Source organism: Gracilinanus agilis, chromosome 2 (assembly GCF_016433145.1).
Source record: "Gracilinanus agilis isolate LMUSP501 chromosome 2, AgileGrace, whole genome shotgun sequence".
Lineage (NCBI taxonomy): Eukaryota > Metazoa > Chordata > Mammalia > Didelphimorphia > Didelphidae > Gracilinanus > Gracilinanus agilis.
Genome location: NC_058131.1, coordinates 581894147 through 581908314, shown reverse-complemented (window position 1 = coordinate 581908314; position 14168 = coordinate 581894147). Strand labels below are relative to the sequence as shown.

Sequence of the window (14168 nt, the reverse complement as noted above, 5' to 3'; positions counted from 1 at the left end):
ATTCATATTAGTAAAATAAATGTCTAAAACATATTGTGGAATAAAAATTTTCAATTTGTTTAAAAGTGAAGTGAAAAATACACGGAAAAAATATGACTTCTTTAATCATACTGGTAGAACATTGGATTAGAAGTTAAGACCTGAATTCAAACCCTATTTCTGCAATTAACTTACAGGTAATCTTAGGCATTAACCTATCTGTGCCTGTTTTCTCAAATGTGAAGAGTGAAGTGAAACTAAACATTCCTTAAGTCCTTTCCATCTCTAAATCCTATTCTAATCATATACTAATATGTATTTTTAAAAATTTTACTATTTTAAACTCAATTACATGAAAAAATAATTTTTAGCCTTCATTTTTAGTCTAATTCTCACCATCCCTCCCTTATCCCCATCCTAAGATTGCAAACAATTATGATAGATTTTATGTGTAAGAGTGTAAAACATCTTTCCATACTAGTTCTTTTGTGAAAGAGAACTCAAAGAAAAGTGAAGAATATGTGAAATACAGTATCTCTGTCTGCATTCAGACTTCATCAGTTCTTTCTCTGGAGGCAGATGTCATTTTTTGATCATGAGTCCTTGAGGATTTTCTTGGATCACTGTATTACTAGGAAGAACTAAGTCATTCATAAATATTTATCACATAATATTGCTATTATTTGTACAATGTTCTCCTGGTTCTGTTCACTTCACTTTCAACCAATTTATGTGTGTCTTTTCAGGTCTTTCTCAAATCATCTGCTTGTCCTTTTTGATACACAGTAGTATTCCATTATAATTATATACCACAATTTGTTGAGTCATTTCCAACTCATGGAACATCCTCTTAGTTTCCAATTCTTTGCCACCACAAAAAGAGCTGCTATAAATATTTTGTCACGAATAGGTCCTTTCCTCATTTTAAAACCTTTTTGGGATATAGACCTAGTAGTGGTATTGCTGGGTCAAAGGATAAGTATGCATTTTTAATCAATGTTTCTATAACTACTACCATGCAATAAATTATTTATATAATGTATTTGGCTACTATGTTTAAAGAGTCACTGAAACCCAGTTATAAAACTTAAGATATACATTTGGTCTAATCTTCTCATCTGCACATCTGAAAAATAACAGAGGTGGACTAGAAAATATATAATGTCCCCTTTATGCTCTAAATCCTATAATCTTTGCTAACTTTTGCTAATTTGAAGCCCAATAAACAGACCAGTGGCCAACCCCATTTGTAATGATAACTAGCATTACTAGTTCACAAAGTTTTATGGTTGCAAAACACTTTACATTAATTGATCTCTATTAATCCTTTGGTTGATTTCTGGTCTTGGCTTGAAGAGTAGATAGGTAATTTATTGGAACATCATATTCTCTCAAATTATTGTACTTAAATAATCTGTTAATCTGTCAAAAATAATAACATTTCATACCAGAATGGATATTTCTTGATTACCTTTGATCTATTTTTTTCTGTTGCAATACATCTTTTATGAGGGCCATTCTTATAAGAGCACTGCCATTAGAGTGATTCCAGCACCATAACTAAAAAGAAACAAAGTACATTTACTATAACTGTCACACGACATGACTTCAATATAAATCAAATCAAATTCATACTTACTGGCATCCGTCTCCCAAAAAAAGAATGAGAATAGAGCTTTAGATCTTGATCTGCCAAAGAAGATGGAACTACAAAATATTCTGGAAGGCTGGAAAGGGAGAGGAAAACTTTATATTAAAATCACTGTCTAGCTCTCCTACTGATTCTAAAAAGATTGTATAAGTCAGTAATATAATCAAACAACTTACAAATATAATAGCAAGAGTCAGAAAAGCAAGTGACCTTAGACAGGTCACTCAGTCTTTCTAACAGAGGAAAATGCTTTGGAGGTTGGTTCCATTCTGTTCCTACCCTAAAGCTGTGAAAATCTGGCAAAGTACAAAAGTTTTAACTGATTCCATAATTAGAACATCTGACAATTGTAGTTCAACTGAATAGAAGCTTTTCTGGGGAAAGAAAAACAAAAACCCTTCTTCCTACCACACTCTCTCCTCCCTGCCACTGGCAAAAAACAGATGAAAACAAGATTTTGGTTGGAGGGGAATTGCTCTCTTATTAGGGACTGATTCCAGAATTCATTGTACTATTATTAAAGAGGTGGACCTCTTTTTCAAGGTTTATCTAGTTATCCTCCTGTTACCAGCCCCGTCAGTCTCTTTCATCAATTCTCCCCCATTTTTTAGTCTTTTCTATCTTTGCCTTTAAGCACCCACAGAAGTTTCTATTTTAAACAAATCATTCTTTTAATTTACTACCCTATATATTAGTAAGTTGCCTTAATTCTTTCCTTGCCATCTTATTCATTCTTTAACTCACTGAAATCTGGCTTTTGCTACTACTATTTTACTGAAAACTCAAGTTCTTCCATGATCTCCCCTCCGTGATATCAATAAATAGAACTTTTTTCCAGGTTCTCATTCCCTTTGACCTTTGTAGCAGGTATTACTGTTTACTACCCTCTTCCTTGAAACTTCTTCCTTTGTTTTTGACATTCTGCTCTATCCTGGTTCTCTTCTTATTTCTGTGTTTTTTCCTCTGCTGGCTCCCCTTCCATCCCCCAACTCAGTTACTATGGACAAGCTCAGTACTTGGTCAACAGTTCCTCATTTTATACCCTTCTTCCCAGAAAGGAATGCCACTTACCTAAGATTATCACTCAATCCATCTCCAGCCCTGATCTCTTCTCCCAAGTTTCAGTTAAGACAACGAGGTCTGAAATAGCTAAGAAGGAGCAATGGGACTTGAGCCTGAATTTGAGTCCCATACTTCTGAATATTGAACTCTCAATTTTTATTCCTACATTTGTCTAATCAATTTCTCTTGATTTACAGTCCTACATCTATGCTTGCAGAACATTTGAACTATGTTATTTGGTCAACTCAAATTCAGCAGGTTAAAAACAAAATATCTTTCCCTCCAGGTTCTTTACTGATCTTTTTTTTCCCCCTGGCCATCTTTCTTGTTGACTCAGAACCTTAAGAGTCATATTGGAGCTTTCCTTTCTTTCCCAAATTAATTTTATCCTTTAACATCTCTGAAATGGGTTCCTTCCTACAACCTTACCCTATGCCAAACCCAGATGGACTGCAATAAGTCAGTCAACTTGCATTTATTAAATTGCCTATGAGCCAGGCACTGAGGAAAATATTGGATCACAAAGAGGCAAAAGACAATCCTTGCTCAAGGAATTCAGTCTAATGAGGGACACAACAAGGAAACAACTATGTGCAAAGAAAATATATGGTGGATAAAATAAAAATAATCAATAGAGGGAAGACTCTAGCTTTAAGGGAGACCAAGAAAGGCTTCTTGTATTGAGACATTAGCTCAAACTTCAAGGAATCCAGAAAAGTTAGGAGGCAGAGGTACAGAGGGAGAGTGTTGGGTTTGAGGTGGACAACCAGTGAAAACATCTGGTGTTAAATGTAAGGAACAGCAGAGAGAGGAGGATGGTACCTTGGTCTCTTAGTCACCTTTCCTCTTGCCTATATTTTGTCTTTCCTCTAGAGGCCACTATGCACGATGATGTGAAATCAACATTCTTAAAAAGCATCACTTTGTATATATTCTCTCTCTTCTCCCCTCAAAATCCTTCAACATCCAAGAAGACAAAATTCAACTCTTGAGCCTGGTACTCAAGGTGCTCCATAATAAGGCTCTGGTTCAAGGACCATTGCTCCTCTCCCTAGCAGTTCCAGATTTCATTGTTCCAACTCTTATGGGGCTTAATGCTCATTTTACTCATTTGTTACAAGGCATATAAGGGTCTTGAGCAGATAAGAGATGCAGTGAATAGAACATTGGGCCTGGAATCAGGAGGACCAGAGTTGAAACCCAGCCTCAGAAACTTACTAGCTGTGTGATCCTGAGTAAGCCACTCCACCCCATTTGTCTACACTTTCCTTATTTATAAAATGAGGTAGAGAAGGAAATAGCAACCTACTCAAGTGTCTTTGAGAAGAAAATCCCAAAAGGGATCACAAAGATTAGACACAACTGAAATGAATGAACAACAACATAAGATCTTAAATGAATTATCTGTTTTCCTATATCTAACTAGAGTATAAATCTTTGGTAGACCAGGGGAATCCTTTGTAGTACTATCACAGTGCTTGGTGCACAGTAAACATTGAATGAATGGGCTTGTTGATACAGACCTCAGGCTTGGGTCATAGATAGGGTCTACAGGGATGGGGCTGCAAATTCTAGAAAATATATGTCTTTATTGTCAGTTCTTTCTGTCCTTCTCACTCCATTTCCTAATCCTTTATGTAGAACTATTATCTCACCAATTATCACCTAGATGAAGAACTGTTATTTTGAACACCAACTGAAGTATTAATAAGTGTTTACTATGTGCAAGATACTACGCTTGGCATTGAATGCAAATATAATCAAAGCAAACAAATGTGTTGGTTAAAATCACCTGGGGTTCTATTTGGAAGGATTGAACCTCAATATAGTGTTTGACAAACTTCTGTGGAACTGTGGGGTCCTTAAAACTACATTTCCCGTGGTCCAATGGGTTTCCTGTTTTGGATGACGTATTGAAGGTGAGGGACTGTTTTAAAATAGGGGGAAATGACTTTGAACTGCCTTTTTTAGGGACCTGCCTCTTTTTAGTTACCTGAGCTCGAGGAGAGAGGAAGGTAAATGGCTGAGGTGAGGTTGGAATAGGTTTTTCTTACAGGTGCGTGGTCAGTTTATCTCTATCAGCATGGTTTTTATTAAAATACTATTCTCTCTTTTGATCTCGGCCCTCATCATTTTTAATCATAACACAAACATCCCTTACTCCTACTCTCAAGGAACTTATACAACTTAGGAACTGATGGAGCTGTGGCCAGTAATTGTCAAGTCATTTCCCTTCCCAGGGATTTCCTGGCAAATGTTAATCATTATGTCCTTAGTTATTAATTTGTCTTTACAATACAGACACTAACTTTAAGAATATTTTCTAGTCTTGACTGAAGTAGTTTTACATAAAAGATGTTTCATATACTGATTTTAAAAAAGTTAAAAAATTATTTCAACTGAGTTTTCAAATTCCTAAATGATATTAAAAAATAAAGCTTTTTTAAAAATGGAATCTACTACTATTAAAAAAAACTCTTGGTAATGGTAAACACTCTCATTTGATTATTTTCTCCCCCCCATACACAATATGGTAGTACCTACTAAGTGCCAGGAACTAAGTACAAAGACAAAAGCAAAAACATTTTTTGCTCCCAGGAAATGAGGCAAGCTAGTGGCATAGTAACTATGGCACCAGAGTTAGGAAGGTCTGGACTCAAATTTGACCCCAGACATTTACTAGCTGTTAAGCAAGTACTTAACTGGCATTTGCCTTAGTTTCCTCTACTATAAAACTGGGATAACAGCACTTACCTCAGAGGGCTGTTATGAGGGTCAAATGATATTTGTTTAAAAAAAAAAGTGTTTAGTACAAAAGCCTGGCACAGATTAGGTGCTATATACATCCTTATTTCCTTTCTTTCTTCCCTCCACCCCCAAAGAAGCTTAGAATCTAGCCAAGAGAGAAAACATGCATATTTAGGTATATAAAAAACAGATACAAATAAAATCTCACTAACAGTTGTGGGAGTCAGGAAAGGTCTCACATGGAAGTGAGGCTTAAACTTGATTCTTAAAGGAAACTAAGGATTCTAAAAGATGAAAGTTAGAAGTGAATCTCCAGGCATGGGAAATAGCCAGGGGAAAAAAGCATGGAAATGCCATGAATGAATGTCATTAATGAGGAAGTGTGGCCATTTTGGCTGGACCAAACTGTATGTGGAAGAAAATGTGGAATAAACTTGGAAAGGACTAAGTTTTGAGAGTTTTAGATTAGTTTACATTTTATTCTAAGGGCAACTGGAAACTCCTGAAGGGACATAGCCAGATCTGAGTTTGATGAAAAGCAGTTTGAGATCTGTGTAAAGGAGAGATTGAAGAAGAGAGAAATTTGAGAAAGAAAAACCTATTGGAAGGTCATGAGAGCCTGAATTAGGGTGATAACTGAGTGAGTGGAGAGAAAGAAACAGATATGAGAGATACTATGAAAGCAGTAATGCCAAGACAAAGCAACTGTTTGGATATGAGGGGTAAATCAGAATGAGAAGTTATGATATGACAGTGTTGTGCTGAAATAGCTTCTAACTCCCAACCACAATAAGGAGAGGTCCAGGCCCCTCTTCTCCTTCCCTAATCCTTAGTATTTCAAAATAGCTTTCCTAAAAAGGAGGTAAGGCTGTCCCCTAGGACTAACTGACTTAGCTTTCTAGTCACTTAAAGGCATAAGATGATGAAGTCATGGGAGAGAAAAGAGACAGAAAAAAGGGCCCAAGAGAGAACCTTAGAGGATGGAAAGGGGTACATTATGAATGGCAATCCAGCAAGGGAGACTAAAAAGGAGAAGCAAGAAATGCCAATGCAGTTTAATTACAAATTTTTCTTCTTGCTAAATATTAATAAACACACACATTTATTTTTAAAACTTACCAAGTAGAAATCATGTAGCCCTCATTAATTGAACAAACTCTCCATTCTGAGGCACCTGTCCTTTTGATTTCTCTATCCCAATCAGAGAAAGTTTCAAATAAAGGAGTTTTTTGACTATTACCACCAGTTATTCCTCCACTTCCAGGGTCTATTCCATTAATATTTTTAGCTGTAGAGAAAGCAATATGATTTATAGTTTTTAAAAGTTGTGAGTTACAATTAATTTTGGGTAAATCTCCAATTTCTTTCATAGTTAATTTCATTAAGTCTTGCCTACTACCTAGAGATCCTGAAAACCTCTATATCAAAACACTCACTCTTTTTTCAAATCTCTAAAAAAGAGGCATCCCCCCAAACCCCTTTCCTTCTGTTTTAGCATCAATTATAAGACAGCAGGGCAGCCAGGGCTAGGCAATCAGTTAAGTGACTTGCCCAGGGTCATAGAGCTAAGAGGTATCTGAGGTCACATTTGAACCCAGGTCCTCCAGACTCCAGGCCTGACACTCTATCCACTGTGCTACCTAGCTGCCCCTCTCACATTTTCTCTTTTCCCTAACTGTTCCACCTGGACTGAACCCATCCCTTTCCAATCTTTGAAGAACCTTACTCCTCACGTATCCCTTTGTCTAGTAACTTTTTTCTTTCTGATGCCCCCTTTCTCTCTGCAATGAAGGTCAGGCAACACCTAACTAGAAGAAACGGACCCTAATTAGTTAATATTTCTATCTCCTCACTGTCAAACTTTTCACCAGTTTGTTACTGCTTCTATTTCTACTCCCCCTTTAACTTTTTCTAGCTTCCATTACCACTCTACTTCAACTGAATCCACTGACAATCACTTTTACTATCACGGTCAAATAGTCTTTTTTTCCTTTCCATGTCCTTAAATCTGTAACAACTGACAGGTTTTAACCATCCCTTCATTCAATGGAGGAGCCGTTTCAGTAGCATTCTTCCTAGTCAACTCCTCTATTATTTCCCTTGCCATCTCTCACCCCACAACTGTAGTGTTTAGTCCTTAATCCTCTGTTCTCTCCAATGTCTCTGTGGGAGGATTCATGGATTCTTATGCCCTCAGAACTCAAGTCAGTGTTGAAGGGTTTCAACACTCTAGCTTTAAGATCAGTATCTCCAACGACCTGACAATTTCCTTTTCAAATAAAATTGTTACCTCAAACTTATGAGGCTTATCACTGTTCCAGAAATTTTACATTCATTCCTAAATATGTTTTCACTTGTGCTACTTCCTTGACTGAAATAATCTCTTCCTACATCCTTCAAGTTATAGCTTGAAATGGATGTAAATTTTATGTTTACCAAAATTTATATTAAAAGGGTTTTTTTTATAAAAATTGATTTTCTAAAAACATTTTTCTAAAATTAAAATCTTATTTTATAAATCTTTGTTGACTAATCTAGTTTTTACTGATTTATCTGCTGAAGTCCAACACTTGCAACCTGATTACACAGGCTTACAAACAACTCATAGACACCAAGAGTCACTGAAGAATTGATCATAACCTTCTCCTCTCACCAACAGAATGCCATGGATGTTGTTATTATGGGGTGTGGGGGTGGAGAGTTGCAGTTTTTAGGCCAAATATAAGGTTCAGAAATAAAGAAAGGAACAAGTTGGGTTGAGGCACCAAAGTCACATACTCAGTGACATGAAGTCATGGGTCAATAAGGGAGAAGAAACAAACTTGACTTATTTCAAGTCCTGTACTCAAAAAAAATGGACGAAATTATCTTCTTCCTTGAGCCAAATGGTTTGCTATTCCTATGTTCTTAAAACTAGAAGTTTGGTTTATTACCAGTAATATTAGCTTAATAGCAGTAATATTAACTTTTACTTAATATAATAGTAGTGCTATATTTTATGGATATTATGAATTACATAGAACTCTTATAACCTTATTTAGGGATATAGCCATGATTTATAAGGCAATTTTAAATAGAAAATGTATTTTGAATTCAAACAGCTAAAATACAAATGAAGTGTCATTATAGAACCATGTCCTGTTTTGGGAATAGCCTTATATTATTATCTTGTATTGTTTTCTATTGTTTTCTATTTGTAAGTTTTGTCACTATGACTAAATTGCAAACTAATTGCAAGCAAAGACGAGGTCTTATATGAAATCTGTTGAGTACATTGTAGTCCCTTGATAAGGATTTGCTGCTTTACTGGAATCATTTTTTCCCCCCTAAGACTGAGTAGGGCAGATGTGCCATTCTATATTCATTAGCAAATTAAGGATTTTTCTAGATCAAAGTACACCCCAATTTTTATAAAAATTAAATTCATGTAACTACACATTATAAATAATTATTTTATTTCCACAATGCCTACCTAGACAAAGGCTATCCTATGTTAGTTCTTGTTGACAGTCTTTCCAAACCCTTAATGTGAACTAATATCAGAAAAATAAATTTCATATTTTGCTAATTACTAATCAATTTTACATCAGTTTTTGAATAAGTCAATTCAAAGATTATACTTCCTAACTATCTTTTATTCTTTCCCACTCAAGATTATAAACATACCTCAAGCTACAAATTAATAAAATATTTTTTAAAAATCCAACAGGAGTCTATTTAATCAGAAAATGACTCAAATTGACCTATGGTAAAACATTTGACATGACCACTGTACACCTAGGTCCTTTTCAAATGACAATCTAGCAATTGCCAATTCTAAGAGAAAATGTTTGTATCTGTAACCACTGAATATGAATCCTTTAGATCTTCTACATTTTGTAATTTTTTTACAAAAACCTAATAAGATTACATAATGTGAAATGAAAGTAACAATATTTAATATGTTCATATTTACCCGTATTGTGGTACTTTTCCCCAACGTATTCAAATGCAAAGAGTAGCTGGAGATCTGTTGGCTGAGAATAATGAGCTATCGCAAGGCACACCTAGGAAAAATTCTACACTTAGAACTTTCATTTAAGATAATTAGCACTATTAATTGTACAGAATCTGTAAAACTCATTTGTGACAGCTAAGCCTTTTTGATCAAATAAAAAGCCAATTTTTTAAAAAGGCAGTGATGTTTATTCCCCCAAATAGTATTTATTATTGGTGGGTAATTATTAAACATGAATACATCAACCTTTCTATACAGCACGGAGACCTACAAAATAAATTCAATGAACAAAAAGACTCACAAGGAAATAAAAAAATATGTGCAAAGAAATCTACTTGATGAAGATATTTGAAAGCAAGTGTATGTGGGGGTTAGTCTCAAATAAGGGAGATAAAAAGTCAAGAGTTCTACACTGGCTATTTTCCTTAAAGAGATAAGGGATTATGGGTGTGGACACGGCAAAATACTCCATATTTTGTTAAATTTTTCAACGAGTTGGTAAGTTTTACTAAACTTTTTAATCTTTTAAAAAATTCTTTATTATAAGAAATGACTATTAAAGGTGATATACAGGGAATCAGATGACAATGGTCAATCATAACTGACATTGCTTTGGCACATTTATGGTACACAAAGATGCTTTATATATTTATATATTACATTTGGTTCTCATATTAACTACATGAGGTAAGACAAGTAATATCATCTTCATTTTACAGATAAGGAAAACTAAGGCTCAAAGAGGCTAGGAGATTGCCAAGGCCATCCAATAAAAGATTTAGAGTCATGATTTGAACACAGGTTCTCTAAAAACTAAGATGAATATTCCTTACGCTGTATTACAATGTAGCTGAAAAAGATTAAAATGTAATTAGAAAAGGGGCAGCTAGGTGGTTCAGTGTATAAAGCCAGGCATAAAGTCCTGGGTTCAAATCTGGCCTCAGATACTTTCTAGCTGTGTGAACCCTAGGCAAATTATGCCCTCAGATGGACTATCAAGAGTAAATGCATAGCAGATAGGTGGTTCAGTGAATTGAGAGTAAGGCCTAGAGATAGGAGGTTCTGGGTTCAAATTTGGCCTCAGACACTTTCTAGTTGTGTGACCCTGGGCAAGTCACTTAATCCACATTGAGTAGCCCTTACCACCCTTCTGCCTTAGAGCCAATACTTAGTACTGATTCTAAGACAGAAGGTATGGGTTTTTTAAAAATGGAATTGGAAAATGTTTAACAAAAATAAAAACCCAGGTGATGTTATTTTGTGGTCTTCTAAGTTCATATGCCAGCTTAAGAGATCCATTTCTATTTGAGTTTGACATTATTACTCTACATGATCTTGCTTCCCTAGCTATGGACAGAATAGTAGAAAAGGCTAAGAAAAGCTCAACTCTGATTTTAAATATAATGAAAAGGCAGAATTTGATTATTTTATCAATAAATAAATCAGATAATTTTGATTAATCTGGTAATAATTTTGGAGGGTAAAGATTCTGTTGTGTTGTATATTTTTAAGTTAGCCAAAAATCTTCTACAGTATAAATAAAAATGAAGAGTTCATGGCTAAACTGAATTTTTTAGGCATATCTTCAGGATACTTTACTTTAGAAGAGGCAGAAATATTGCCGACTTTACTTACATTACTGAAAATCAGAGCCACATAGGCAGACATAACAATGGCATTCAGAATGCATATGCTGCAACCTGTACAATGTCTATTAAAAAATGAAAATTCACCTACCTTACTGATTCTCCCTTCATTTCCTAATTTTAAAACAGTAAGTTATAAATAAGGTAGGCTAGAATTTATTGTTAGTTTTGGCTGAAAATTCTTTCTAAACCTAAATATCTCAATGTCTTATTTCTCGCTGCCAACGGGATATTTATCATCTTTATGAAAATTTATATCCTCATTAATATTTCTCATATCCATATTAAATTCTTTCTATTCCTCTAACATTAGCCCTACTGTGTACTTCACTTTCACTATCAGTATTATCATTATTCTCCTAGATCTGTACCTTTACAACATCTTCATCTTTCCAATGACTATAATTTATCACAAGCCTTGTTGTTTTTCCCCTTTCAAATATTTATTGTAATAGGATCCTTTCTACTTATGGCCACATCACTGCACCCTAATCACATTACGTCTTTATTGATATATTAATCTCATTGTTGGCTGCCCTGAATCCTAGAATTTCTTTCTTTCTACTATCTATACTATCTATTTTGAAATGTCATTTTGACCAAGACATTCCCCTCTGAATTCTGCTAAGGCTCCCAAGTCCCTTTACTATCAGTTAAATCAAGTAACTATATTTTGAGCCTCTCTACCAACTGGTTCTCTTTTAAGAACTAATGGTATATCTACATAACCACACCCTAAGATAGTTCCTTGTTTCCATACGAATAAATAATTGGTTTCCTATGCACCTGCTTTATCCTCTTCACTTTCAAGTCATCTTTCAAGCTGTTTTTTTGCTATTTTCTATTTCTTTCTGCCATATTATGCCTTTCTTTGCCCTAAAATCTCTTCTCAATACTCATTTTCTTTACAAAGCCTTTCAAAATGGCTGTCTTTAAGTGGCAACCCCGAAACTGCACCATCTTTCAGTATTTCTGGAATTTTCTAAACACATAAGAGTTACTTTTGTGTTTAAGAGTCTTAAATCTTTAGAGAACTATGCATACAACCACATCTTTCATTTTCTTTATAAATCTCCCAGTAATTATAAAAAGCTTTCTATACATTCTCATTACTATTACTAATTACAAAGCTAATTAGTTTTACAGGAGCAATCCCATATGCATGGATGTATGTGAAGGACATGGCCCCCAAACTGAGGAATTTAATAAGAATTAAAAGTATCACATAAACCACTAGTGTGTGGGCATAAAGAAAAATATATAAGTGATACTATCAATAGGATATAAGTTTATAAAAGCAGACATATGAAATCCATACACATTATATAGAAGAAAGCATCCCAAGCATATTATCTTCCCTGAGATATGAGGAAAACAAAATTTTCATTTTATGACTGGTCTTCAGTCAAATATTGACTAGCTATGTGATCCTGAACTCACTTAAGAGTACCCATTTTGTAGCTACAAAAAAGGAGGGACCAAAGAAGGTGGAAGAGATCTATTTTTAAAATATCCTTAAAAAAAAAACAACACACCATACGCCTCTACAAAAATAAAATGGAGAAAAAGAAGCTGTTTCACCAAAAGCGGGGTGCTTAATATTAAGAAACAAATGGCCATGTCCAGTAGCATTTCACTTAAAGGACACCAAAAAAACATAGATACTTTGAAAATAAAGTTAGTAACTTATATTGATTGAAACTGGATGAGGGGACAGGAATTTGAACTACATGTGTTTGTTCTTATAATTTGTTTTTGCATTCCATAAATAAAATATGTATATACAAACACGCACGTGAATATAATTACACACAATATGCATGGCACTATATAACACTTCGAGAAATGATGCTTGGGAATCAAGGGATGCTAGAAAGTCATAACCTTTTATTTTGGTACAACAATAAGTTTTTTCTTCATACAATTCTTATTTATATTTAATGAGACTGTTTTTATTTCCAGTTTCTATTTCTAACAGCAACTCCTCAATTGACTAAGACTTGCAAAATTTAGCTTCACTTATGAAAAATTATACATCAGCAATTACTATATGGTAAGAAGAATTATCATGATAGAGTATATCTATATGTGTTTTTAAAGATGACTGTTGTATTACCACTGAAAATAAAATGTAATATGGAATGAGAACAAAGAAAAAAATAGAGGGCTGTTTTGGGAATAAATTAATTTAGAATTATTTTTTAAGTCAATTCAATCAAATACTTACTAAGCACTTAAATTCTAGACACTATATTAGACTCTGGGGATATAGGGATAATGCAAAATGAAACTAAAAGAAGTCAAAACTTGGAAGGCACAATTATAAATAAAAAATAACTTACACTTGTGCTTTAAGGTTGACAACCTTTTGAACCATTCAATAAAGTAGGTAACTTGGCATTGTATTTCCATAAGTTGAATAGTGGTATAGAAAATGGGCTCAGGAATGGACAAGAGGCTAAAAGTTCTATAGTGTTTTCATCAAAACTGATCATTTTTCTAATTATGATTTTAAGAAATTAAGAGGGGGCAGCTGGGTGGCTCAGTTGATTAAAAACCTAATTAAGAATTAGAGATGAGAGGCTGTAGGTTCAAATTTGGCCTTAGACACTTCTTAGCTGTGTGACCCCAGGAAAGTCACTTCACCCCCATCACCTAGCCCTTATTGCTCTTCTCCCTTGGAACCAATACAGAGTATTGATTCTAAGACAGAAGGTAAAAGTTTAAATTTTTTTTAAGAAGAAAAAAAAGAAAAGAAGAAATTGAGTTCAGTTTGTGTTTTACTCTATGTAAAGACAAAATTTCAGAAAACTACCAAAAATCCATTGATAACTATAATTCATCATTCTATAAAACAGCTAGGATTTCTTTGCTTTCACTACTACCAAATGATCACTCTGGATAACTGTATATATGAGAGACAATCAGTTTGGAACTTATGTAGAAATATGTTCTACATTCATTTTAAACATCCAAAAATAAAAGTAATAATCTAATTCCAACATCTTCATTGAGTACAATTTGTTAAAGAAAATGGCAATTAATACGAAACTATACAGCCTATGGATATGTACATGATCATATA

General features: G+C 34.3%; 1 protein-coding gene across 1 annotated transcript in view; it reads right to left on the bottom strand.

Annotated features, from left to right (window-relative positions):
- The window catches only part of MTMR10 (myotubularin related protein 10), a 75400-nt gene that overhangs the window by 13374 nt on the left and 47858 nt on the right, over positions 1 to 14168 (bottom strand). The window contains exons 6-9 of the mRNA XM_044665398.1: positions 9396 to 9486; positions 6560 to 6728; positions 1619 to 1706; positions 1451 to 1539 (exon numbers count right to left, since the gene is read on the bottom strand). Of these exons, the coding sequence (XP_044521333.1) occupies positions 1451 to 1539; positions 1619 to 1706; positions 6560 to 6728; positions 9396 to 9486 (437 nt within the window). The remainder of the gene's footprint in view (positions 1 to 1450; positions 1540 to 1618; positions 1707 to 6559; positions 6729 to 9395; positions 9487 to 14168) is intronic.